At 51.9% G+C, this 27425-nt stretch overlaps 3 protein-coding genes and 1 pseudogene across 8 annotated transcripts; 1 reads left to right on the top strand and 3 right to left on the bottom strand.

The window, feature by feature from the left end:
- Nucleotides 1–10661: 10661 nt before the first annotated feature.
- LOC120682233 (transcription factor E2FA-like) lies at nt 10662–15548 on the top strand. Of its 4 annotated transcripts, none has more exons than XM_039964053.1 (14): nt 10662–10948; nt 12305–12494; nt 12611–12667; nt 12832–12917; nt 13007–13095; nt 13175–13226; nt 13360–13412; nt 13516–13566; nt 13634–13682; nt 13860–13925; nt 14024–14103; nt 14180–14411; nt 14765–14831; nt 14937–15548. In XM_039964053.1, the coding sequence occupies exons 1-14, from the start codon at nt 10691–10693 to the stop codon at nt 15065–15067; spliced, it is 1461 nt and encodes a 486-aa protein (XP_039819987.1). In that variant the 5' UTR covers nt 10662–10690; the 3' UTR covers nt 15068–15548. The 4 variants fall into 4 exon arrangements, with proteins under 4 accessions (XP_039819987.1, XP_039819986.1, XP_039819985.1 ...); XM_039964052.1 differs by having other exon boundaries at nt 14934–15548; XM_039964051.1 differs by having other exon boundaries at nt 14931–15548.
- LOC120682234 lies at nt 12182–16738 on the bottom strand. 3 transcript variants are annotated; one of them, XM_039964057.1, is made up of 4 exons: nt 16383–16738; nt 16082–16273; nt 15745–15949; nt 12182–12425 (listed from the first exon to the last, which is right to left on the bottom strand). In XM_039964057.1, the coding sequence occupies exons 1-3, from the start codon at nt 16632–16634 to the stop codon at nt 15788–15790; spliced, it is 606 nt and encodes a 201-aa protein (XP_039819991.1). In that variant the 5' UTR covers nt 16635–16738; the 3' UTR covers nt 12182–12425; nt 15745–15787. The 3 variants fall into 3 exon arrangements, with proteins under 3 accessions (XP_039819991.1, XP_039819990.1, XP_039819989.1); XM_039964056.1 differs by lacking the exon at nt 12182–12425 and adding an exon at nt 15514–15670; XM_039964055.1 differs by lacking the exon at nt 12182–12425 and having other exon boundaries at nt 15547–15949.
- Nucleotides 16739–18091: 1353 nt separating this feature from the next.
- On the bottom strand, nt 18092–18630 carry LOC120681099 (annotated as a pseudogene).
- Nucleotides 18631–20562: 1932 nt separating this feature from the next.
- LOC120683594 (non-specific lipid-transfer protein 4-like) lies at nt 20563–21369 on the bottom strand. The gene is made up of 2 exons (XM_039965683.1): nt 20960–21369; nt 20563–20832 (listed from the first exon to the last, which is right to left on the bottom strand). The coding sequence occupies exons 1-2, from the start codon at nt 21279–21281 to the stop codon at nt 20816–20818; spliced, it is 339 nt and encodes a 112-aa protein (XP_039821617.1). The 5' UTR covers nt 21282–21369; the 3' UTR covers nt 20563–20815.
- Nucleotides 21370–27425: the final 6056 nt, after the last annotated feature.

The raw sequence follows: 27425 nt of genomic DNA, 5'->3' as shown, positions 1-27425 counted from the left end.
CTGACTCAACTGCATTAGCTTTTAAGTGTTGGCAAATTTTTATTAAAGCTATTTACTACTAGTTGATGAATTACCATTAACCCAGTTACATAGTAATTAATCAGAATTAATTATGAAACTACTGAGGACCAAACCAAAACCAAACCGCCAAGGTAACCCCGAGAAGCACCTCCCTCGTCGGAAGGAGATAACTTCACTAATCAAAAGGAGGATCTGGGCCGCTCATAACCGTGAGCACGGCTAGTATACCAGTTTTACACTCTGCAGAGGTTGCACATCTTTACCCACAAGTCGTGAGCTACGCCAGTTGTTCATCACACTTCCTTAGGTGAGATGGCCAGCGACTCACTACGAGGCCTTTAAAAAGAATCTCGTTGGTAAGGCGTAACCGCGAGAGATAGGTCGGCGACGATGGGGCCCACCTCCGGGGGTACAAGCACAGGAGCGCAATCCAAGCACAGACCAAGCCGGAGGAGCAGGGACCATTGAAGCTTACTACTCTTGCCCCGCAGGTAAGTTACTCCAAACCAAAAAGATCTAGTTATTACGCCAAGTCTATCCCATTCTAGCCTTGTGGTAGCGCTGTTGTCCCAGGTTGTCGCTCTATGAACCGGTCCTTATGGAGAGTGGCCAACCAGGCAGTAAGCACCGTGCTGGCCCCCTAAACCATGTTTCTAACAAAAGCCAATTTTAACGAGAAGTGAGCCACTCAAGCCACACAGAGTGCCACTCTCAGAATTAAGTTCAAGTATACCATTAATCAAATTAATTAAAAAGGACCAAAGTGTGTTATAGCGCAGCAACCTAGCACAACTAACCAAAATGCAACCCAAAGGTATATTTAAAGGATATAAACTGGCTAGGAAATCCTTAAAGGCATACAGTATTAAAATGCAGTATGAAATTGTATTTAAAGTGATAGGTTGTTCATGTTATACTTGCCTTCCTCGTACTGCTCCTGCTGCTGCTCAAACTGATCCGAAGACGGCTGCTCCGGGTACTGGTACTGGGGCTCCTCAGGTAGCTCAGCGTCTACTCACGAACACATGGCCAAAACAATGCACGAAAATAAGCATACAAGCAAACATTATCAAAAACTATGAAACAGTACATCAATACATAAAAACAGCGCACTAAACTACTCTAATACTATTCTACGCGTTACAACGATCGCGTGGATATAAAGAACGCTAAAAACGGAGCTAAAACGCGTAAACTAGGCCTAAAACAAGTTCTAGGGGCTTATTTGTAAGAAAACTGAAGTTCCAGGGGGCTTTCTGCTAAAACCAGGGACTGAAACGTAAATAAAGCGTAGCTATAGGGGCTAACGTGCAAAAACACAAGGACAGGGACGGCGGGTTCAATTTCTGGGAAAGTCAGGGGCCTAAACATTAAAAACAGGACCTATACGTAATTAGTTTTGAAAAAGGCTGGACCGCGGGTTGATATTAACAAAAGGAAGGGGCTCTTATGCAAAAAGGATAGGCGAACCGGTATCTTCGCATGTGGATCGCCAGATCTTGATCTAATGGCTCGAAGCGGCTTGGTTCTAGATCTAATCTAGACCGTTGGGCTCAGATCGGAGGGTTCAGGGCGCTTGGGCTCGCGGGGTGGCGGCGGAGCTCGCCGGAGGCGACGCTCCCGCGGCGGCGCTCTGCTGCAGAGTCGCCGGAGATGGCGGTCCTGGCGTTCCAGGGCTCAAAATCGAGCATGCTTGGGTCGGGGAGGATCTACGCGTCATGCGTGATCCACCCGTGGCCTTTACGGGGCTCGGGGAGGTCTGTGGCGGAGGGTGCACCGGCGACGGCGGGTCAGCGCGGCGGAGGCTCGCCGGCGCGAGTGCTCTGGGCGACGCCAGGGGCTACGGGCTACGGCAAAAGGCGCAAAAGGCTTGGGATGGCCTGAGGGTGCTTACCGAGGGCCAAAAACGGCCGGAGCTGCAGCCAGGGGCGGTCGGCGACGAGTACCGGCGGCGTGGTCAGGGCGGAGCTCGCGGACAGGGCAGTGTGGTGGTCTTCCGGCTTCGGGATCCTGCGGTCCGGCTCGGGATGCTCCTGCGGGGATGCTAGAGGGGTCAGGATGGCCGGAGGGGCGACGACGGCGAGCAATTGCTCGAAAAACCAAGGAACTCACCGGCGGCGGTCCGGTCCGATTCCGGCACGGTCGTGGCTCGAATCGGAGCAAGCGAGCTCGGAGTGAACCCTGGGCTCAGGGCGGATTCTCTGGTGGGGCTTGGCAGGAGCGGTGGCGCGGCAGGGCGTTGTGGCCGTGGCAGCGCCGGCGTGCGGTGCGGCGGAGCAAGGCGCGGCGGAGCAGAGCGGCGTGGGGTGGCGGCTAGGGTTGGAGGGAGCAGGGGGGTTCTCGGTGGGTTTAAAGGGGAGGGGCGCCCGGGATCTCGGGCGGGCGCGCTCAAGAAGGAAACCGGCGAGGTCTCGGGCGGGGATCGCGGCTTCCGTTGCGTGCGCGCGGCGAGGGGAAGGGGATGACCCTGTCGAGTGGGTCCGGGCGGTCAGTGAGAAGGGGCGGGCGCTCCGTGGGCTCGTGCGCGTGGAGGAGAGGAGTGGGCCGCGTGCTTGGGCCGCCAGAGAAGGAAGGGCAGGCCGATGGGCCGCGGGGAAAGGTTTGGGCCGGGTTTTCTGGGTTTCTTCTTTTCTATTTCTATTCACTCTCTCTCAACTCCAAAACTATCTGAATTCAAATGAATTTGAATTCCAACTCCTATTCAAACAAACAAAACAAAACCATGCACCAGCATGAATGCAACAAAAATTTAAACTTATAATAAATTTTAATTAATTAGGAACAAAAATTAGATTAAATGCCAACTAAACACAATAAACCTTAGAAAATTTAACTAAAGCCAATTAATTTATTAATAAATACAGAAATTTAAAGTTAGGGTGTTACACTACACCAACAACAAGGGCTCTAAGAACGATTTCAGGGAACAAAAATCAAGATAGAACGGGATCAAGATTTAGGAACTTACCCACCGATGCGACGCAGCGGGAACTTCAGCTTCAGCGACGCGGCCGGCGCAGTCCCAGAACTGGCACGCAGGGGCGTAACTTCCCCGCGCAGCTGGCCCAGCCCCTGGGCTGGCTCCTTCTCAACTCGGGGGATGGCCGACGCCAACCCCACCTCAGCAGTTGCCGGGGGCACCAATGCTCCCCGGACCTTGCTCGCCCCCTTCCGGGTCGAGCTCCTCACCGCTTGCTGCGTCGCCGCCAACCCAGCCTTTAGTAGCTAGATCTTCTTGACGGCACTGCGCATCTTCCTCCTCAGGGCAGCCGATGACGGCGGCCCCGAGGCTCCGGTGATCTCCACCTCAGGGTCACTCCCCACATAGGAGTCGGAGGAGAACTCGGCCTCCTCCTCCGCCAGCTGGCGCAGCTCGGTAGGGGCGGCGACATCCTTCCCTGGGTCCTCCTCAGGCAGAGGAGCAGGGGACCAATACTCCAATACCTTGGCCTGCAAAAGTACCGAGTTGTTATACAACCCAACGCGTGCGCTCGGAAAAATAGAGCAAAAACAGAGGAAACAACTCGGAATGAACAAAACAACTCGGCAAAGTTCAAGAAAACTTACAGCGTCGGTCGGCCGCTTCAGGCAGTGGGCATTGGGACAGCCCTTGTCCCGGATCTACCCCGCCATGATGCGGACGACCCGGTTCGCGATCTCTTCCCGAGGGACCTTCCGTTCATGTCCCCGGGTTGGGTCCCGATGACCCCAGTACTCGAAGGCTGGGTGGACCCTCTCCTGGATCGGCTGCGTGAGCCGTCTGTAGATGGAGATGGCCACCACGGCCCCCGTCAGGCCCTGCGCCGACAAGTCGGCAATCTCTTTGAGGAGGCGCTCCACCTGCGCCATCTCCTCGAAGGTCGGCGGCTTCTACCAGCACGCCTTGTACTCCGGCGTGCGGCCGGTGCGTGCCGGGAGGCAGGGCGCCGGGTTCGCCACCACAAACCATTCCCGCGCCCACCCCTTGCTAGTGTCGCGGAGCTCGAAGTTGGGGTAGACGCTCCCCTGGTGCAGCGAGAAGGCGGCCCCACCCACAATGTTCCGGCGAACGTTGGACGGATGCCCCTTAAGGCGGTACAGAGCCCACCACAGATTGAAGTGGGGGGCGATCCCCAAGTACGCCTCGCTGAGGTGGATGAAGATGGCGATCTGTGCAATTGAATTGGGCTTGAGATGAGTTACCTCGAGCCCGTAGAAATGGAGAAGCCCGCGGAAAAACGCCCCGCGGGCAGCGCGAAGCCCTTGTCGTAGAAGGACTTGAACACGACCGCCTGGTTCGTGTCCTCCGATAGGAACTCTTCCCCGTAGCAGCACCGCCACCCGGAGATGCATCTCCGGGAGGAGGCCGCGCTCCATGAGGTCCTGGATGTCGCTCTCTTGGAGCGAGCACTTTTGCCAGGATGACGACGGCGGCGGGGCCTCTCCGAAGCTCCCCAAAGTCGAGGATGCAGATGCAGAGGGCGAGGCGGCCATGGCGGCGGCGGTGAAGCTCAGGCGAGGGGAAGAAATCGCAAGGAAGAAGAAGGCCGAGTGCTCTGGAGACTTGCCAAGTTGCTAAGGCGGCGGAAAGCTCTGGAGCACTCGGAAAAAGGGTGGCCGCTCCGCGCCGCCTCCCCTGTTTAAATATCAGAGTCCCCACAACGGGCAGATCCGAAATTAATGGCCGGATTTGATCGGGCCGGCGATCTCACGGCAGATAAGGTGGGATAAATGGTAACTTCCTTTTTTACCGTTGCCTTTGACAACCACGCTCCCCTGTCAGCCCTGATAGATCCGTACGGAGAATAACAATTGGATTTTCACCCTGATGCGAATATGCTTTAAATATTCCTGGATACGACCAGGCGTGTCTCCGTGACCCAGCCAGGGCCTCAGGGCCCGGATCCCGTGATGACTCGGCGCGTCTCCGTGACTCCACCAGCAACCCTGCTCGGGGGCTGGGCGCCACCTACGACCCGGCGTGTCTCCGTGACTCAGCCAGGGCCTCAGGGCCCGGACGCGTGACGACTCGGCGTGTCTCCGTGACTCCTCCAGCAACCCTGCTCGGGGGCTGGGCGCCACCTACGACCCGGCGTGTCTCCGTGACTCAGCTAGGGCCTCAGGGCCCGGATGCCATGACGACTAGGTGTGTCTCCGTGACTCCGCCAGCAACCCTGCTCGGGGGCTGGGTGCCACCTACGACCCGGCGTGTCTCCGTGACCCAGCCAGGGCCTCAGGGCCCGGACGCCGTGATGACTCGGTGTGTCTCCGTGACTCTGCCAGCAACCCTGCTGGGGGGATGGGCGCCACCTACGACCCGGCATGTCTCCGTGACCCAGCCAGGGCCTCAGGGACCGGACTCTGTGACGACTCGGCGTGTCTCCGTGACTCCGCCAGCAACCCTACTCGGGGGTTGGGTGCCACCTACGACCCGGCGTGTCTCCGTGACCCAGCCAGGGCCTCAGGGCCCAGACGCCGTGACGACTCGGCGCGTCTCCGTGACTCCGCCAGCAACCCTGCTCGAGGGCTGGGCGCCACCTACAACCAGGTGTGTCTCTGCGACCCGGCCAGGGCCTCAGGGCTCGGACGCCGCGACAACCCGACGTGTCTCTGCGACACAGCCAGGGCCTCAGGGCCCAGACGCCGCGACAACTCAAGCGTGTCTCCGTGACTCAGCAGCGACCCTGCTCGGGGGCTGGGCGCCATCTACGACCTGGTGCGTCTCTGTGACTCACCTAAGGCTTCGGGCCTAGACGTCTAGACTACTTGGAAAGTCTTAGTGACTTAACCCAGGCCTTCGGGGTCAGGGTTACCGAGTTCGGTTTGATCACTGTGGCAACCTCGGGGTGGCCAGGCACTGATACCCTCAGGGGGGTAGTGTGACGAAAATAACGATTTGATATTCAGGCATTCAGACAGACGAGCTAAAGATCATTTCTTTGACCCTCGAAAAGCTTCTCCGAAACCTTCCGAGGCTCGGGGGCTACACCCAAATGGTGTGCCCAGGGGCGCATCCCGTTCTGGATCAGCAACCACGATAGACAATTATCAAGAGCACCGAAGGACTTCGCTCAAGTACCACAAAAGTTTGACTCGGCCCTCCGGCGCTCGGGGGCTTGACGGAGGTAGATCTACGTACCTCCCTGCCGAGTGGGGTCCCCAAACCCGGGAGACTACCCTGCTCGGTGACTCGGCTACAACTACTCGGCGTGCAGGACTCGGCTGTGCGCGGAGGGGATCCCTAGAGGATTAGGATGAGAGGCTCCAACTAGAGGCCCGGATATCTTGGGATCTTAACCGACCTCATTCCTTGTAAAACAACACGAGTATATCATTCCTTGTATCTCTACGGCTCCTGGTCTATATAAAGGAGACGTAGGCCGACCCATAGACTCTCTCCACTTTTTGCAGTATTCCACAAACCCTAATACAACCCCGAACACAGGACGTAGGGTGTTACGCTCATTGCGGCCCGAACCTGTCTAAGTCCCAGCGTCTTTGTGTTACCATCGAGATCTTGGTCCTGAGATCCCCATCATGAAACTCTACCGCCGTGTACACCCCTGGTGGACTGGCCGGAATAACAATCCGACAGGCTCCGTCGACCCGGTCGTTCGCGGCAGGGTCGGACTTCACTCGGATTGCCCTTAAATGGGCGTACTCGTTATTGAGCTCACCGAACCCGCCATTCTGGGCCATCTAGGTCAAGTGGCAGGGTTCACCTCCTCCGATCACCACTGATCGCAGTGGAGTCATTCATCGTTGAGACATGAAAATGAAAAAATAGTGCGGAAAACTAACAAATAAAAATGCCCCAGGGCTAACTTTATTTCATAAAACATCTCCTTACAACAATCGGCTAAAAGCCGTTACATCAAACAAAAACTAGCTGCCCTTGACTCGGGGAAACAGCAGATACAATGGATCAAATCTATTTACTCCCACTAAGGGAGCGACAAAAAGGGGCAAAGGCAGCAGCTGCTACCTGGCAAGCTGGAGGATATGGCCAAAGAACGTCGCAAGACTTTTTGTAGCACCTCGCAAGCCTTCTTCCAGCACCAGCCGCGCCAAAAACCCACTGGCGGAGGTGGAAGCAGACGATGCCGACGACGGGGAGTTTAATGGAGCTGAGGTTAGCCCAAAAACCCCCCACCGGTGCCTACTTCTGGGTATCTTCCTCAGGCGCTGGAAGACGGGCCATGATCTCCTTCCGTTGGCCATGGTGCCTTCTAGTCGCACCACTCTAACTGCCCGCCTCCGGAGGGAGGCGCGGAGACCCATCCTGGCTGCAAGACCACCCTGCCTGATGAGCAAGAAGCCCATGACCGTCCCCCGCTGCCACGAAGCACAGCACTGAGCTGTGCAGCCTTCCAGTTGTAGCTAGAAGATGAGGCAGCGGATCCGCAGCTCTACGTCGACAACGCATGAGATGCCCACCCGAGATTTCAGGGGTGCGGCAGCCGCAAGAAGGATGCAGAAGGGCGACCCCCATGGCAGGGAAGGTCCGCACCACCACCAAGTCTCCGGGCCGGTGCCGAGAGGAGTCCAAGGAGGCCACCAGAAGCTGGGAGCTCCCCTCACCGATTGGCAAGGGAGCAGGCAGACCAGTGTCCTGGCTTGCCTAACTCCAGCAGCGTGCCCTCGAACTCCTCAGCGTCAGGCAGCGGTTGGCGGGATGAACTCGTTGGCGAGTTCATGCCTGAGGAGGATCCCCCGCCATTCACAAGCATTCTTCTAGCACCAGAGAAATGAGCCATGCCCACTCTCATCTGGAGGACGGGTGTGGGGTGCGAGGAAGAGAACTACCAAAGGGATTTCCATGATCCGTTTTACTTGTGTGGAACTATCTAGCCACAATACCCCTATTTATAAGCAAACATGGGCACTAACGGCCCCAGCAGTCAGTAGGCCAGCTGAAACGGGGCACACCAAAGGCCCTTGCCTAATCGAACCCCCCTCTTGAATGCCGACAGGACGGCGCCAGCGCGCCCAGCAACCGCCGCGCCACTCGGGGCACAATCGCCGCACGACCCACCAATGGGAGGCAGTCCGGAGCGAGGGAAAACGAGGCGTCCGTAGTCCAGCGGTAAGATGTGATGACCGGCCTCGAGATTCCATGGCCCTTTAGCCGGCCATCAAGATGGGCCTGACCCCGTCACGCCATTACTGGCAAGCGCCGAAAGCTAAGGGCGCGGGCAGTTGGATGGGATGCCCAAGTCAGGGGTCATCAAGACTGAATCCAGTGGCTCCACGAATATCAAAATCATAGAGCCGCTCGGGAGCCTCTAATGGGGGAGTAAACCTGGGATCCCTGACGGGCACGACTCGTGTAAAGGGAGGCCCAGAAAACTTACTGGGCCTAGAACGGGACGGCCCGCTAAACCGGCGCGGGGAGCAGCCTTCGCCGCTAAGTGAACGAGCCCGGGGGTCCGACCTCCTGGGACACGTGGCAGCCCCCTGACCTTGCGCCCCGGGTCAGAGCCATGCCGGCGACCCAGGACGTGCGCTCCAAGAACGCCGCACCTCCTGACAGGCGTGCCGGCCAAGACAAGACTCGTGCAGGCCCCGGGACGCCAGCTTCCCTTATCTTGCGGCGAGGGCTTAGGCAGCTGCACTCCCTGACAAGGGGACAGCACCGCTCGCGCTGGCCCCGCGACACAACGGAAGGAGGCGTCCACAGACGCTGCCTCCTCCCCGCTGTAATGATGGTTGCCTCTGCGCACCATCTCATTACATCAGCGAGCGTGACCGGACGCCCCCGGCTAGTCCTCGATAAGACACCCCTCACCGGGCGCGCCATCCGGTGATAAGAGCTACGTAAGATGGCCCCGCGGACAAGGGACGTAGGCTCAGGCGGACAAGACCGGAGGCGACCACCTGAGCGATCTCGTCGCCCCGACTGAGCCAGGATGGGACAACACCGAGGAAACGCGTTGCCCGAGAAGATCGCCAGGATCACCCCTTGCCCAGGAGATCGCCAAAGATCGAGCCTGCCCACTCCCGACCGATCGAGTGGGCCCCGACGATTGACAAGGACGATTCACACCCCGACGGTGCCAAGACATAGCGCTAGATATCTGTAATGGGGGCCCCACCTTGAACCATAAAAGGAAAAGCCCCCCATGTAGGAAAGGGTTGGACTCTCACGGGTTCGACACTGCTTGACCACTTTGTAAGCTCCCCTCTGAACTTTGAGCACCCGGTCTCGAGAGTAATAGAGCGAGAACACCACCCTCCATACTGGACGTAGGGCACCTTCGGCCTGAACCAGTCTAAATCCTCGAGTCCTTACGTGCTAGACCATATCCAATCAAGCGCACACAAACGAGTAATCGAGTAGTTTTGTAGTCGCCCATTTTCCGCAGCGACAATATCTTTCTAAGCCTATCTCCAACCATTCCCTCCATCCAACTCCCCCCAAACGTATTATTTACTATATTTTACTACCTCCCTCCAAAAGATTCCTCCCCCTATAACTCCTTCTCTCCAACCATTCCCCCATATCTATTCCCCCTATATACTATCACTCATTAACTAACTATTTATTTAACATTTTTTAATTTAAAAAAATTATACAGTATTTGTACTGTCATAATACACATTATCATCATGTTACGGGGCTCAAACGGGATTAATATCATAAAGAAACGGTGTAATTAGAGATATAGGGGGAGTTGGAACTCACCCTATATGTGGGGGGAGTTTCAACTCCCCCCGTATATAGGGGGAGCTATAAGGGGAACTGTTGGATCGGATTTGCCCCTATAGCTCCCCTGATATGGGGTGGGGGGAGGGATGGGGGGCACCGTTGGAGCCAGCCTAAACAAAACCCGTACTAGTTGATTGTGGAAATTCACTCAACGTTTTGCTCCAAAAATGTTACCTAGGTTAATTAGTCTTTTTTGGAAAAAAAATCTAATCGTAATTACTCGATTTCTCCCTTAACAGTTTGGCAAGATTGATCCTGTTTTTGGATGCTAAAGCAAGACTAGCCCAGTAATAATCCTAGATTTATTAACTGTAGTGTACACACTGAAAACTGGCAAGTTCTACAGCCTCCTCCACCCTCCAGGGATGTCAGCCGCCAAGCAAAAGATGGGGAAGGAATCCTGAGAGCCCACCAGGGCCAGGCCACCACCACCACTTCCCCACGACTTTTGCACCAAACCCCTCAGAAAAATAAACTAGCCGCTAACCCCCCCCCCCCCCCCCCCCCCCCCCCCGCGGCCCGGCTTTCCCTCCGAAGCCAACGCACGCAAACGATCCTGCTAATTTCCCTCGTTTTCTCCTCTCCTCGAGCTTAACCCCTTCGCCCCCCACCGCCACCTCGCCGCCCCCACCCCGCCTCCGCCGTCGGAACCCTACCTCAGGCGGAAGCTCCGCGGCGATCGCCGGCGGGACGATCGGGACCCGGGGCCTCTCCGCGGAAGGCAATCGCGCCGCCGTCGTACCTACACTACGTGCCGCCGCCGCTCGCCCCCATGCCGCAGGCCATGTCGACGGCGCCGAGCCTTGCCTACAACGACTCTTGCGCAACTGCAACGAAGATGCGCGCCTGCCTAGGGCGGACGCTGGAGTAATCGAGTCCTGGTGTAACCTGTTTTCCCCATGTAACAAACTGTAACAGATTTCAACCCCCGATACCCCATTTCTGCTGTACAATGTGACTCATGAGTCAAATGAATGAAATATGAAAATCAGGTGGGGAAACTCCCCCCGTTTGGCTGTCAAAAAAATGTCGGGGGGCGCCCGGGCGGCGGCCGCGCAGCAGATCGTGCAGTCGCTGCAGCGGTGCGCGGCTCTCCCGCCGGCGGGCCCGCCCTTCGCGGACGCGCTCGGCGACTACCACCGCTTCCCCCGGCCGTCGTCGGCTGCGGCTGCGGCTGCGGCAGCGCCCCTGGCTGGCGGCCACGGGGGCTTCGAGGAGGGGATCGTCGTCGGGACACCGGTTAGCCGCCGATTCGAGCGTGCCGAGCAGCTTTTGTTTCATGAATTCTTGCTGTTTTTTCGGGGGTTTGGTGCGGAATCTGTGGGGGTTTTGTGGGAGGTCCAAGCTCTGTCCTTTGGCGAAATTCTGCGACAATTGCATCCCCCTTTCGGAATTACTTTTCTAATGTATGATTGAAATTGTCTGCCTGTTAGTTAGACCAATAATATGTGGGAAGTTGAAAATACTGAGGCCGTGAAGCTTCCGCTCATGGGAAGCACGACGCCTGTCGGCCGTCTTCTGGCATTGAAAGCAAAGGGGAGACACGGCCCTGTTCGCTGTGCTGATGCTGGAGGCTGCTGCTGGAATGGTGTGAGAAAAACACTGTTGGCTAGCTAGTGGCTGGAGGCTGTTGTTGGAGTGGTGTGAGAGGAAAACACTGTTGGCTGGTTGGAGGCTGCTGCGGGTATTGTAGTGTGGTTTGCCGTTCGGCTGTGAGATTGAGGATTGGGATGGTATGTTGTGGGTTTTTTATGGCCAATGCTACAGGAAATGTTCCTTAATCCTGAATGGTCGCATGAAAGTTGCAGCATACTGCCTTTAAGGGGCAGGTATTGGTGCCTGTAGTGCCACTGCAGATTACTGTTGTTCCGTGTCAGTTTAGATGTATGTTTGCTGTTGTTTCGCACAATTGCAAGCAGGAAGAAAAGTCGCAATGCAGTCTCTTCTGTTATGATATCCTTTTGTGCATCATGCCTATTACGCTGTATTATATCCACAAGCGGAAACTTGCCCTTGTCATAAAAAAATTTGGTTTCTAGAGATACCAGTTTTGTTCTGTAAAATAGACTGGAGCCGTCATGGATCACCTTGGAGCACTGTGCTTTTTGGGTTACCTATGGTACCAAATTTGTGCCGAAACATGCCTCTTGTGGATAGTTAGCAGAACTTTTTAGGTTGAAGCTCCACAAATATACTTGTGCTAGTGTTTATGTGTAGTTTGAATTCTGAGAAGTGGAGTCGTATGTTAATACCATTGGGTCCCTAATCTAAGCATCTATTCCTCACACAGTTATGGCCCATAACTGTGTGAGGAATGGCTATCTTTCACAAGGTTTCTTTGAAATCTTTGGGACTGTATTGTCAATTTCATGAGATAAAGCTGTATTGTGATCTCTGGTATTCAATTTCTTATGACTGGCCTTATGGTTGAGAACCAGGATATATTTGTAGTCCTAAATGGCATCTGACATATGTTCATCGTGCATTTATCTATTTCTTGAAGTTTTGTCAGGTTTTAGCAAGTCTTGCTGGTTACCGCTTATGACTATATCCAGTGTCAGTTATTACTAATACATTTCCTCATTTTGTGTGCAGCTAAAAAGAAAAGCACCCTATGGAGAAAGTAATACTGCTGAGTCACTCGAATTGGTTATGACCAGTCCTGGCTTCATTGGAGGAGTTGGCAGTCCACTTAGGGCCCCAGTATCTGGAAAATCTGCAAGGACATACAAGTCAAAGGCTAAATGCAGCAAACCTGTACCTCAGACACCTATATCAAATGCTGGTAAGTTCAAATTTGTTGTTCTAACATTGATTACATCAGCTGATCAGCATAATTTGTTTCATTTGTCTTTGTTTTTTCTGTCTAATAGCTAAATGCATGCCTTTCTGTTGCATCAGCTCCACCTGGCAATCCACCTACTCCGGCTGGTCCTTGCCGCTATGACAGTTCATTAGGTGATTTCAGTATCCGCATATGAATAAGTTACTGCTATAATCCCCCATTTTGGTGCTTATTAGATATGTTACTCTGGTTATTGTCTTGTTTCATATCAGTATTCTATATTGTCTTTTGCTTCATATCAATTTTACTGAAAGCTATTTATGTGATGTTTGTTCAGCACTATTGACCAGAAAGTTCATCAATCTGCTCAAGCAGGCTCAAGATGGAATTCTAGATTTGAACAGCACTGCAGATAAGTTAGATGTATGAAACTTCTCCTCTTCTAAGCTGGTGTTGCTAATCATCCCTCTTGAATCTTGATGCAAGCTTCTGGGTGATTTATGGAAAGTCAGGTTCAAAAAAGGCGCATTTATGACATTACAAATGTCCTCGAGGGAATTGGTTTGATAGAAAAGAAGTTGAAGAACATAATCTGTTGGAAGTAAGTATTGTCCTCCTCCTCTACTTACACTTTTATGCTTGTAATTATGGTGCAACACGCTAATACCATGAACTTTTAGGGGTTTGGGTGAATCAGGAACTAATTTGGATAATGATCTTTCAATTCTGAAGGTACTTATTTCTGTGTGTTCATCTTTCAATTTCATGCAATCGTGTCCATATTATCAAACTCATGGTCAAATCTATCTGTGCTTAGTCATGTTAGGATCATGTCTAAGTAACACTTGGCGTAACTTTCTTGCAGAATGAAGTTGAAAATCTTAATCTCCAGGAGCAAGCATTAGATGAACATATAAGGTTTGGACCTGCTGGAGGTTGCAAAACTATCGACTTCAGTTTTCTATGCTGCTATTTCAAATGAGAATAGTAATACCTTCTAAAAGTTGATTCTCCTTTGCAGTAAAATGCACAAGGAACTGAAGGCGTTAACTGAAGATGAAAGCAGGCAGAGGTAATTAGTTGTCTTTGTGTTTTGCATGTTGCTTTACTCTTCAATCATGTTTATTATTCATGTTTAGGTGGCTATTTCTTACCGAAGATGACATCAAGGGATTGCCCTGCTTTCAGGTTTGCTTAAATTTCAAGGAAAATTCCATATTGTTGTTTCCCGAAAGTTCATCCTATTTCTGACTTCTCATACTAGATTTAACACCAATGTAACTAGTTACTACTATTCAGACTGTACTTAACACCAACCGTGACTATCTGGACTATTGAGCTCATATAGCCTATGTCAATCTGCAGAACCAAACACTAATTGCAATAAAAGCACCTCATGGGTCTTCTGTGGAAGTACCCAATCCTGATGTGGTAAGGAGCCAGTGAAACAATGACCAGTCCGTATACAACATTCTATGTTTAGTTATTATTAACTATTTCGTGACTTTGCTCAATTTTTGTTTCATAAGATGACTGGTGAGAGCTTTCAAAGGAGATATAGAATAATTATACGGAGTACAACGGGCCCAATTGATCTCTACTTGGTTAGGTAATGTTTGAATCTTCTCTTGTAGCCTACGCCTTAAAAGAAAATTGTCTGACACACATCCTTACTGTGTTATTAGTAACTTTGAGATGAAATCGGAGGAAAAGCTGGATGACACTGCAACACTGGCAAGTCAGACACATTTGGCAAAACGTGCCTCCTCTGTGAAAGGCCCCAGAACAAAAAGAGCTGGACGAAGCCGTAGCAAGGAGGTTGAGGTTAATGCTCAGCAGATCCATAAAACTCCAGATCTAAATGCTCCACATCCTTCTGAAGGAGTGTTGAGGAAGATTGATGCTTCAGATGTTAATGTAAGTTAAGACTGAAACTGTATGTACTTTACCTTTTTCATTTAAATTTCTATACAAGGTGAGGCGTTCTATAATAATATCAGCTAATTTCTATACCTTATGGTTTCATCAAAAAAATAAATTCTAACCTTATGCCTGTATATATATAAAAAATATAGTTCTGGAGTCCAGTTCTAACATTAAATGCATACTCTTGAATTGCATCTTAATTTCCTTTTATCCCTGTATTTTGCATTATTTTCACTTTGTGAAAATACATTTAGTTTGCCTGTATGCGCTGTTTCTTCTCTGCCCGATAAGATGAAAGCACATGGAAGACTAAGTGACTCATAATCCTACTAAGCCTTTTGCAGACTGATGCCGACTACTGGCTGCTTACAGATGCTGATGTTAGCATAACTGATATGTGGAGAACAGCACGTATCCCTTTTGGAATGTTTCATGAGGTCTTGTTTATATGTCATCTACTTAAACTTACTAAGCACCTGGAGTTCCTGATATAAACTTTAACATGGTAAGCAGCAGAAATGCAGTTGGACCAGATAGACCCCAACGATTTCTTATCTGAAGAGGTGAGCACCCCAGGCCCAGGGACACTCGACCAGCAGCCAGCTGCAATTGGTGAACCTACAGCTGGGGGCCCTAACCATGGGTAAACAAGAAGATAATAGCGCGCTGGATATTTTGGAACAAACTGAGATCATTTTGGATGGCAAATGATCTTTTTGGGGACTCCTTGGGAGTCTGGTGGTTCCCTATCACTTGTCACGCACTTCCTCAGGGCGGAAGGCAGGTTTGCAGCCGTCGAGATGCACAAGCTGAGATTGGCCTTTTGTTGTGAACTGGAGGTGGTGGGTTTGGTAACATGTACAGGGTATCAGCGCTCAGCGGCATGGATGCACGACAATGCTCCGCTCAGTCGTATAAACTGAAGCGCTGGTCATGCTGGTGCCGCTCTCCAACTTCGGATGGCGCCAGTCTTTTGTACATACGGATACTCTGTTTAGGCTGGCTAGATGTGTAGAGAGTACTAATTCATAACTTACTATCCTATGTCTAGCATCTTTTGCAAATTCCATGCTGAAAACTGTTAAGACATTGCTGAACCCTCAAGCAGCTGCACTGTCAGCTTCCGTATTTGAAACTCCCCAGTCAGCATTCATTACTTCGGTACCGCTAGTTGAAAATCATTACCATTTTTAACAAGTTGTACAGAGCAGAAGCAGCACCAGATTCACCGGCACCTGTTGCTAGAACACCTAAGATTATATTTAAATTTAGTTATGTGCATATATACTACATGATTCATTAGGAAGTAGGAACAAAAGTGTACATCGAAACGAAGTGGCCCGTTTTACTTCACCGGTGGCGCCTCATCAGTCGCCGCCGCCCTTCCTGATCTTGCCAATCCAGCTGGCGACCACCGGCGTCAGGGCCACCGTGGGCGGGAACCTGATCGGCGACGCGGCCTTGTGCGCGGCGTAGGCCAGCGCGAAGGTCCCCACCTTCCCTCCGGTCTCGCCCGTCGCGATGCCGACCTGAGCGTGCGCACGGGACAGAAGAGAGCCGTCGGTAACTCGTAGCCAAGAACACAGGCACAGCCAGCGCTCGAACCGAGCAGCTAGCTCGACTGAGGGAACCGTCTCGGCGGCTGGGCGGGTGGCTCTCACCTTGGCGAGCAGGTCCTGCACGTCGACGCCGGCGCTTATGAGGAGGTAGCAGAGGGCGAAGGAGACGAGCGAGAGCGAGATGGAGGTGGCCAGGTACGCGCCGCCGTACTTAGCCAGGAGCTCCTTGGCCTGGTCCGTCCGCGACTTCTTCTTCTTCCCCTCGCCTCCCTCCTCCTCCTTGGAGCTGAACACCTGCAGCAGCAAGGACGCGCCCCAATTCGTTCAGCTCACGGGTGGTGCTTCGGGTTCGGGGAATGAAATTGATTTGTTGGCCGCCTCGGCGTCTCGGTCTCCTGCTTACTTTCCAGAGGCCGAACTCGAGCCCGTACTTCTCGGTGATCTCCTCGGCCGTCTTGGCCTCGCCCTCCTTCGTCTCTTGCACGGCGGAGACCGCGAGCCGCCGGCGCGGCAGGGGCGGCCGGAGGGCCCGGCAGGCGAGGAGGGAGCCGCGCTGGAGCTGGAGCTGCGGCTGCGGCGACCGGTGGTGGCGGCGCTGCCTGGCCGTGAGCGCCCCCGCCGAGGGGCTGGGGAGGGGCAGGGCCGTTGCCGCCATGGACGGGCGGATGGCTGGGACTCGGGGTGGGAGTGGAAGGAGCAGGACGAAGACGAGGCGGGCACACAGCTGCACAGCCGCCGGGGCAGGACAAGATAGGAGAAGCGATGGACGGCTGAAATGCGTTTGGGCCGCGCCGTTTATGGGCCCAGAGTCTGCTATCTGGGAAGCCCAGGAGTGGCAACGTGAGGTGGGAGCACTGACAAGTTGCCCGTCGCTGTGCCATGAGTACGGAGGCGAAGTGGGGAACTCTCTCGAACACCAAACTCATATTTGATATTTCTAGTCATGTTACAGGGTTAAAAAAACCGGCCGGAACCGATCCAAATTCAAATTTTAAATTTGAATTTCAAAACATGGAAAAATTCCAAAAAATTCTTAAAAATACTTCAAGTTGCGACGAATCTAATGATGTCAAATTTTTTTAAATATTCATTCATTTAGTATACTTTGCGAGCATTTGAAGTTAAACAAAAAAACATGCATACAAAAATATACAAATACAATGTAAAAGTAGTACAAAAGAGAGTTGGAGGGTTCATTTAGACTAAAACATATTATACAAACATTCATTTAGTATACTTTGCGGGCATTTGAATTTAAACTAAAAAAGAAATTTTTTTTGAATTTGGTCGGTTACCGTTCAAACCGACCGGTTACCACTCAAACCGACCGGTAACCGGTCAAAGCGGACCGGTAAACCGGTCTAACCGGCCGGTTAGCCGTTCGAAGCCGGTATAACTGCGGGTTTTGAATTCAAATTTGAGTTTAACCAGTTTTTACCGGTAACCGGTCCAACCGGTCCGGTTAACCGGAACCGGTGGCCGGCGGTTTGGTGGAATCGGTCGGATAAAAAAACCTTGGTCATGTATCTTTATGTTTCGAAAAAAAAGTCTTTCAAAGATACTAGATTTTTTTTTCAAAAGTAGTACTGCGAACGCAGATGCTCACTGCGGACATCATTACATTTGTTTTAAAATATAATAAACAATTTACTTAATAATTATTTTGTTATGATATAGAAAATCAAATAATAAACTAGACATTATAAATTGCTTAAGTAACTCGCCAGAAACCTGTATTTGTAGCATTAATCTGGCCACCACGAACCTCACGCGCGATGCACATGCTATGAACGAGCCATTTACCCTAGAGCTTAAGAGGCTAAGATGTATTTGACTAAGCTGAATACATTTGGCCATTTGGGAACCGCCGGAAACCGAGCGTGCGAGATGAGAGGTTTATGCATCAACTTGAAAAATATATTATTCTGAAATATCGTTCGCACATACTTTATAACTTTCACAAACACCTTCTGACAGAGTTCCAAGCAAGCCATTACCAAATTTTCACCATAATACTACACATGCATAAAGTGATAATCCTTGGCACATTTCTTTTTTTGCTAGTGTCATTTATTCGTAAGCCGTAGAACACCAGCAGCGTCAGTGGCGGCATCACTCGTGCAGGCCGGGCAGTGTGTACTCTGCAAAAAAGGGACACGAGCTAGAACCGATCGATGATCACCTGAGCAAAACAATGAGAAGGCGATCGATCCACCTGTTGCGAGGCTACGTACCGCCGCACTTGTAGCCTACGGGGCGCGGGTCGCGAGGTCGCAGCGCTTGGGGATGGTGATGGCGGCGTCCAGGTCAACCCCGGAGTGCCTCGCGGTGTCGGACAGCAGCAGCGCGCAGAGGCACCCGGGGCTGTGCCGCCGCCCGACGTCGCGCACCGCGCCGCAGCAGCCGGCCGACGGCGCGGACCCCGGGTCCTCCACCGCCGGCGCGCACGGCGCCAGCTTCAGCGCCAGGTGGTCTGGCCGCGCCGCCCCGCACTCGCCGTCCGCGCCCCGCGGCGGCGCCGGCCAGCAGGACCAGAGCGATCGGGAGGAAGAGGGACCTCATCGTAGCCGTCGTTCCCGTCTCTACGCCTGTCTAGCTAGCTAGGAGTAGTTCTCTCTCAATCTAGAAATGTGGCTTGGTGAACTGCTGATTTATACAGAGAAAGCCGATCGACGGCCGAGCATGGCATGAAATCTGAAATGATGGCGGGAGGCCCAAATGGGACGAACACTAGGGGACACTTGGCGAGCCCGTGCGCGTCGTCCAGTAGGGTCGCACAAGCTCAGGCCCGTCGCTGTAATGCGAGGTTGCAGGCGTCGGGCAGCAAGGCCGAGCACTCTCCCCTTTTGGGTTCATGGAATGCGCGCGCATCAATGGTAACAGTTTTTGTTTTGACAGCAAGGTTGCACCGTGGTTGATTTGCTCGTGCGCCGTCATTTTATTTTCGACTTCCGGGCCATTATTGTTGGAGCAACAAGCATTTTTGGTGAGGTGAAGCCCTGAAAGAGGATGGCAACACCCACCTTGACCCTGCCCTGCCTCTGCCTGCCTGTTGTTTTCCAAGAGATCCCCCGGCGCTGAAGCAGCTAGCATTGTGGATCAATGCAACAATGCCCCAATCTGGGTTGTCCCAGCAGGGTTCTGCTGGTGCTCGAAGCACCACAATCGATGGCGTCGAAGAAGACGGGTGCGCGTGGCGGTGCCATACATCATAATATATTAATGCTTACTCAAATTAAGTTTTGCACTCAGTGCTTATTTTGAGGCAGTGGCGGAACTGCATGGCCGGATGGCCCCCCTCAACAAAAAGAAAACCCATTGCATAGTATATAATTTGTTTAAAACTTGATCAAATCTCTATAGAAGATCAATGCGAAACTAAAAGGAAAGCGGGTTTTTGTTTGACAAAATAGCCAGTTTCATCTCCGAACTTTTAGTCGAGGGTCAACTTCATCCCTAAACTTCCAATATGTCTATTTCGGTCCTCAGTCTTTTCATGCACCTCAATTTAGTCCTTTTCACGTGTCTTGTCATGCTAGCATACCATATCAACATCCAAGTGTTCCTATTTTTTAGCAGTAATATGTATTAGTTCGCACATACTTAAAGATAACACAACAAAACATTAACTTGTGTCTGCATGAATTTTTTTCACAACAGAAGCTTCTGTATGTGTATAATAAATAGATTCGGATCAACTCCCTTCCTTAAAAACTATATATTATTTTAGTTTAGTTAAGATGAAACTTTTATAACGATCAAGTTTATAGAAATATTAAACTTTCATGCCATGTAGGATGAAGGATTAAATTGATACTTTTGAATGATTAGGGACGAAGTTAAGCTTCGACTGAAAATTTGAGAATAAATTGGACTAGTCCATGTGCTTGTCTATCAGGCTAGTTCCGTCACTGTTTTGAGGACTGTTCCAGCAAACAACAACCAGGAGATGGAGGCATCAGGCATGTTAGCTGGGAGCTCTAGGACGAGCCCGACCAACGCTTTGACAAAACTTGCCTAGAAATTAAAAAACGCTTGCACAAAATATGAATCCTTCATCTGCCTGCTAATATCTGCATTTGAAGTTATACACCTTCCGTTTGACAACATTTGCCCACTCTATATACATAAACAACATAATATTTGAGTAATGTTTAATAGAATAAAATTGTGCTCATAGGACAAAAAATAATTGTTCCATCCAATACGGTTGAGAATGTTTCAGTTTCATAAATAACTTTATTTAGCTTCTATAAATACCAGCCAAACATTATAAAACAGAAGCAGAAATTTATTCTTATAACAGCAAGGATTATCTGAGGAACATAAATGCAATTAACTAAAAGAGGCCATTCGATATAGCTGGGAGCATTATTATTCCTCGAGTACTAGGTCACTGTGCTTTATATTTGTTTAGTTGGTTTTATATTGCTTGAAGATAGATATTGCTTTCTCTGCTTATTTTTCTCTTCGTGGTTTAATATTATAGGCTGATCATTTGTTTAGTTGGTCAAGCATCATGTTTGTTTAGCTAAACAAAAGGTGGATATGAATCATGCACAGCATCTCTCTCGAAATCAAACTTATAAAAGAAAAGGAGAGAGACTCTTAGTTTTATTTCGACAATGCAGGACTACATCTCATGACCCTGAACATGACCAAATGAGTAGTACGCCTCTAGTGACAGACTCAAACATACTAGAGTTCCACATGGATGGTACTCGCAATTGTCGTTTATTGGTAACACAGAGAGACACACGCGCACGACTTCGTGCTTGTGGTTCGGTGATACTTGAACTTGAACATGCCACGCACCAGCCTTGCAGTCCTTTCTGCTCATGGCAGAGTGTAAGCTGAAAAGAATTAAAGAAGAATCACAGGCAGATACATTTGGTCAGTGCACAATTCTGATGATGATACAGGCATACAGCTGAAGATTCTTTGAAAAAAATTAAAGAAGAACCCCGCTTGCTTAATTACCTCCGCACTTGTAGCCGACGGGGCGGTCGGCGAGGTTGCATCGCTTGGGGATGGTGATGGCGACCTCGGGCTTGATCCCGGAGCTCTTGGCGGTGTTGGACAGCATGACGGCGCAGAGGCACTGGGGGCTCTGCTTCCCGATGGCGCGCACCGCGCTGCAGCACCCGCTCGACGGCGCCGCGTTCGGGTTCTGCGCCGCCGACGCGCACGGCGCCAGCCTCAGCGCCATCCTGTCCGGCGGCGTCGCCCCGCACTCGCCCGCGCCCTCGGCGAGGCACGCCGCGGCGGCGAGCAGGAGCGCCAGCACAAGCAGACCCCTCATCCTCGTCACCTCGCTCACACACTCCGATGATTACGGAACCCGTACTACGTGTCGTGCTTGCTTCTGTGATGCCTAAGGTGGCTGATGGCTTGGACATGGCCGCCAGACCGCTGCTTAAATAGCGGCGTCGAGCGTGTAGACGGTGTAGGTGAAGCCACCATCAACCGACCTCATGATGGCTGAGGGCGACGGGGGGGAGAGCACTAGCGCGCACCGTGCCGCGGCGTGGCAGCACGAGGCGCCTCGTCCAGTGGCGTCGTGCAAGCCCGGCCACGCGTCTCGGCCGGCTCAGTGCGCGCCGCAAGTGAGTGGATAGCGCTGCGGCGGCCTTTGCACCGGAATTCAAGGAGCAGGGTTTGAACGCCATGGCAGTGGCATGGCTGCCGAGCGCCGAGCGCATAGCACGTCGGCGTGCGCGGTCGCTTTGAGAGCTTGGAGATTGGAAAGCGCGCTGTGTGTGTGTGTGTGTGTGTGTGTGAAATGGCTTCCCGGCCTGATCGGGTGGTTTCAGTGGACGCCGCTGATGTGTGATGTTGGTTGGCTAAAGGTGCTGCGGCTGCGCTCATTCCAGCAAAGAAAACTTAGCAGGGCAGTGTGGTGGTTGCTTTGTATTGTTTAGCTTCTAGAGGTGTCGGTGGTGTTATCATTTGCTTTACTTTAGGCGTTGTTCGGTTAATCCACTCCAAAGGGAATGAGGGGGATTGGAAGTGATCCAGAGGGATTTTAACTTGTTGGGGATTTAATCCCTTCCAACCTCCCCTAATCCCTCTCAATTCCCTTGCAACCAAACAGAGCCTAAAGGGGGCATTGAGCGAGCCATCTTAAGTTGTTTTAGCACCTAATCTTCACTAGCTCGTTCCAAGTTTTTCTTTTCTTCGAAAGTACTCCCTCTGAGTTCTTTTACATGTCACATTAGGTTATCCTAATTCAAACTTATTCAACTTTAACTAAATGTATAGACAAATATAATACCATCAATACTATCAAATATATGCACTATGAAAATATGTTCCATAGGGAATTCAATATAAATTTGGTATCGTAGATGTTTGATGGGGTGAAAGTAACGGGTACCCCTTCAATGCCCATTAACGATGACACGGCTGGAGGATCAAAGTAAGCGAGGCCCAGCGAATGTGGCCCAAGGCGAGCCGAGACAGCCCACCAATGGCTGCCTCTGCCTCGTCCGACCTCTGACGGAATGCCACCCTTAGGCCGACCCTCGGGGGGAGGCTTCAGCCTCGTCCGACCCCCGCGGGAAGGCTCCGCCTCGCCTGACCCCCGCGGGACGACTTCCGCCTCGTCCGAGCCCCGCGGGACATGGAAGGTACACCGTCACGTGGCAGTCTGCCAGCTCCGTGGTACGGAGATCATCATCAGTCAAAGAAGGGCCCACATGGGCCGACGTGACCGACCGCCCATGCCTCAGCACGAACCCGGGCAGTCCCAACAGAACCCAGATGTGACAATGTCTCACCGATGGGACGGAGCACAACCACTCCCCCGGAAGTCAGTTCTAAGGATGGGAAGACCGTCCTTAGGGACGTGCGGACTGGATGGCCATCCCCACTGACGTCAGCGCCACCAACGGGGTGTCCGCTGACACCAGTACCATCAACGGGGTGTCTGCTGACACCAATACCGTCGACGGGACAACAACTATAGCACGCCAGGCCATTTCCCCTCCATCGTGACCGCTACCGGACGGGAAATCAGGAAGGATGACTGCCAACGATGTCAGCAAGGATCGAGGGCCCAGCCACCGATTGACGGATGAAGAAGGGGGCCGAATTACATCCTACCCCCCACAGTTTCCTCCTTTTCACCTTTCACCACTTTTGTATCTGACCCTCCAGTTTTCCTTGGGACTATTGTAACATCCTGAAAATCCACCAAAACAAATCACGCGCTAAAAATATATTTTTTAAAAAAATTATTTTCGTTGTTGAGCTCAAAACCTCCTAAAACCTGAACCCTAACTCCCGAAAACCTTTCCCCTGTCCCGACACCCGGATCCACTCTCCATTCCGTCCCTCTGTTCCCCTTGATCCGCGCACGCCACTTCCCGCCAAAGCCGCGGCACGCGGCCGCGACCGCTGCGCATGCCCGACCGGCATCGTGGTCGCCGCCGAAAGGTTCGCCGCGAATCTCTCTCCCCTTTTCTTTTTCTTTTTCTTTTTTCTTCTCTTTTCTCTTTTTCCATTTTCCTTTCTCCATTTTCTTCTTTCCTCCACCTCCTTTCCTCTCCTCCCTCCTCCCCTGAGCGCTGCTCAGCCCGCGCCGCCCCCATCCTCCACGCTCGCCTCGGCCGCCTGCCCCTGCACGCACGCCCCACCCAGGCCGGCCCACGCACGGCCCGCGCACGCACACGCGCGCGTGCACCGCCGCCGCGCGCACGAGCTCGCCGCTCCGCCCAGCGCCGCCCGCGCACCCGCCCCCCTGCTCGGCCCACGTGCGCGCTCTGCCCCGGCCGACCCCACGCGCGGCACGCGTGTGCCTGCTGCCCACGCGCTCGCCTGTTGCTGCTTGTGCGCTCGCCCCACCACGCGCACACGCGACGCACCGAACGCGCCGCGCCGCCCGCTCGCCACCGACTCGTCCCGTCGACGTAACGCACGAGCACAGGCCCAGGCGCATCACGCGTTCCACGCGGCCACGCCGCTCGCCGTGCCGTCCGTCGACCAGAGCATCGCCACCGCCGCCCTGTGCTCGCCTGGCCGACTCGCCGCCCGCGCCGCCGTACGAGCACTGGACGCTCACAGTGCCGCCGCCTCACTGCTCGAGCCGCGCACGGCGACAAGTAACAGCAGCAGCGGGTCCTCTCCTCCACGTGCACGACGACGCCCTCGGCGCTCACGACGGTCGAGCCGGTTCCAGCGCCATTAAGGCCGGCCGTGAAGCTCGCCGAGCCGCCACCAACACGGCCACCACCAACCGCCTTACCTCGCCCTTAAATAGACCCCCCACGCTGCGTTCCGCCATCACCACGACCCCCACCGCCATCCCTAGCTCCCTCCCCGAGCTCTCAGTGCCGCCACCGCCGCCATAGCCGCCGAACCCGCCGGCCACCGCGGAGCCGCCTCCTCGTGCTGCCTCTGCCCAGGGTAAGACGTGCAGTAGGACCTCCCCGCCTCCCTTTCACTCCCCCTCCTCACCTTGGCCGCCGGCAAGCCACACCGCAGCGCCTCCATGGCCGCCGCCGCCTGGTGCCGCCCGCCGCCATGAAACCCCGCCCTGCGAGCCTACTTCCCCAAAATCGAGGGGGGGGGGAATCAACCCCTTGGGCCTCTCTCCCTCTTTTCCCCCTCCTCCTGGCCGCTCCCGAGCCCCAGAGCCGCCGCTCGGGCGCCGCCGGTGACACGCCGCCCCCTCCCCTGTTCCTCAGTGCGAGGGGAGGAAGAAAGGGGGGCATATTAGCCCAAAACCCCCTCCCCTCTACTCTATTTCATTAAGAACCCCTCCACCCTTTGGCTTTTATGCAAAAGCATCCCTACCCTTTATGATATTCACAAACAAACCCTTCCACTATGCAACATATTTATAAATAAACCCCTGACCCTTTCTAGAATGACCCAAATAGTTTCTAAAATACAAACCAAGCCCCTGCCTTCTCAAATATAATTACAAACAAGTCCCTAGACCCTTATTTAACCCCTAAACCATCCTATAACCTATCATTTCATGCGCCAAACGATCTTAGATCGACCTGAAACTTTAACACGCCTCTCATGACATAGTTTTGGCTGTGCCATTAAGAAACCACCCGAAAATATCTCTTCTATCTCCATATCTTAATTATTTCCGATTCGAGCTCAATGATTAAACTTTTATTTCTTTTTCTTGATTGTGTGCATGTTTGTATGCATCGTAGATCACGGTGTGAACGAGGGAGAAACCGTCGACGAGCAGTTCTGTGAGGACCAGTTCCGCGACTCCGAACCCGAAGGACAGTGCTTCGATCAGGATCTCCCCGAAGGCTTTGAAGACGGCAAGTTCAATCCCGCCCTTTGATGCATGCTTTTGTCCTAGTTTTTATAAACACAACCTATTGGCCTATTTCACAAAATTGCATATGTTTTGCTTGCTGAAAACACGGTTGGATAGCCACCCCTTGCTTTGTTATAACCATTCCTTGACCACCTAGATTAATGTCTGATTTTGATTGGACGTTAATCGCTGTTAGAACGCTTAGGATCTTATACACAATACAACTTGTTTTTATAAAGAAAAGGTGTGCGTGTGTGGGAAGGGATAAAAGTGGATTTTCGAAAGATGAGTCTAGACGGGATGGATGGTGTTTCTATGTGATTTGCCGTTTGGTGTGCTCGTGGCTGTGTGGCAGGGCAAGAAAGGGAGATATCCATCTTGTCACAACTAAGGACCGAGTTGGTGTGACATCTCACCTAACTCCACTATCGTGCAAACCACTCGACCGTTGTATGGGCAACGGCTTAGCATAAATCCCACTAGTTAGTCTAATAGCCATCAGGAGAGCTGAGAGCAACGAGTGACTAAGGAGAATGGATAAGCTCCGTGTGACTTATGCCCCGGTTAAACCTAGGTGAAAGGTCGATGACCCCTTGGTGGATCCCGTGATGGCTAGTCAGGTCTGGCTAAGGTGGGTAATGGTTTTGTTGGGATCTGCACCGACACTAAGGTGATCGTGCTGTGGTACCCCGCTTGTGGGTAAAGTTGCACACCTCTGCAGAGTTAAGAATCTATTCGAATAGCCGTGCCCACGGTACTGGGAGAGTTACGGTGTGGTCACATAACTAGTGTTTACTTTGGGATGGGTTGGCGTGAGTTGTTTTGGAAATGTGTCCGGCAGTTGTGCAGTGTGCTATGGCGGATGAGGAGTCCGGTAGCAGTCTAAAACTGGGATCCTGTGTGGATCAACCCTTCATGTTACTCGATACAAGAAGAACTGGTTTTGGAAATGTTTACTTTCAAATGAACACATGCATAAAATCTAGCTTTCCGCAAAAGTAAACCTTAACCTTATCCTTAATTTACCCTGTGCATGATATTCTGTTATTCCCCCTCCGTTGGTGTCGTTGGACTTGCTGAGTACGTTTGTACTCACCCCATTCTTTATTTTTACAGAAGAAGATCCAGACTTTGTACCTAACGACGTTGAGTAGGGGTACCGTCCTGCACCCAGCCTTGCCTGTGGATTAGGGTCACCCGCAGGAGATACCGCATGGCGCAATACTCTGATGACCCCCTTTTTGTATTTAATATCGTTGCGTGTGTGTGGATTGTAATCCTCGCGATAGTGGCGTTTCTCTGCTCACTACCGCGTAGAGTTGTACGGTAATGAACCATCTGATGTAATAAATGTGTCATCAGCCTCCTGGGACTGATGTTTGTATCACATTTAAATCTTCTCTTATGAGGGGACGCTTCAACTATAAAGGGACATGGGGTACCCCCATGCAGGGGGACCGAACTCTCACATGCTCGCACATGCTCACACACACACCCAGAGATTTGGGAGCCCGTTCCCTCTTTCGACCATTCATAACCCCTACTGCAAATTTGAGTGCAAGAGCACAGGAACTCGTACTGGACGTAGGGACATTCCGCTCGAACTAGTATAAACCCTTGTGTAAAATTCTTGCATTACCATCCGAAGTAGTGACACACACACAAAATTACTAGCCGGTGATACGGAACACCGGTAATGTTATTATATTTTACTGTAAACTTGGTTAAAGTTGGACAAATTGGATTTAGGACAAAACAAATGTGACATGTAAACAAAAACGGAGAAAACAGTATAAATGCACACACACCTATAAACCTATGTATACTCATCACAATGACTGTACAAGCACCTTTGAGAGACGATGACAGATTTCGAATTTAAAGAACCGTTGCTGAAAGAAAAACATCATTACTTTCTAAAATAAATCAGAAAATACAAGCACATATGACTCGAAGCCAGACAGATATATTTGACCATAAAAAACCTAACCAACTCATTATCTTTCTTTCAATTGTCGGACAGGTTGTATATGATGCTCACAATGTGTAAACATAGTTTTCTTCATCAATAGCTCTTTAGATTGTCATCACAAGTCTTAAATTATTTCGTTAGTGGGACAGAAGCCATTTTGTCAAACAAATTTTCAAACATGGACA

Source organism: Panicum virgatum, chromosome 7N (genome assembly GCF_016808335.1).
Source record: "Panicum virgatum strain AP13 chromosome 7N, P.virgatum_v5, whole genome shotgun sequence".
Classification (NCBI taxonomy): Eukaryota; Viridiplantae; Streptophyta; class Magnoliopsida; order Poales; family Poaceae; genus Panicum; species Panicum virgatum.
The sequence above is the reverse complement of the archived record's forward strand: the minus strand, read 5'-3'. Positions and strand labels throughout refer to the sequence as shown.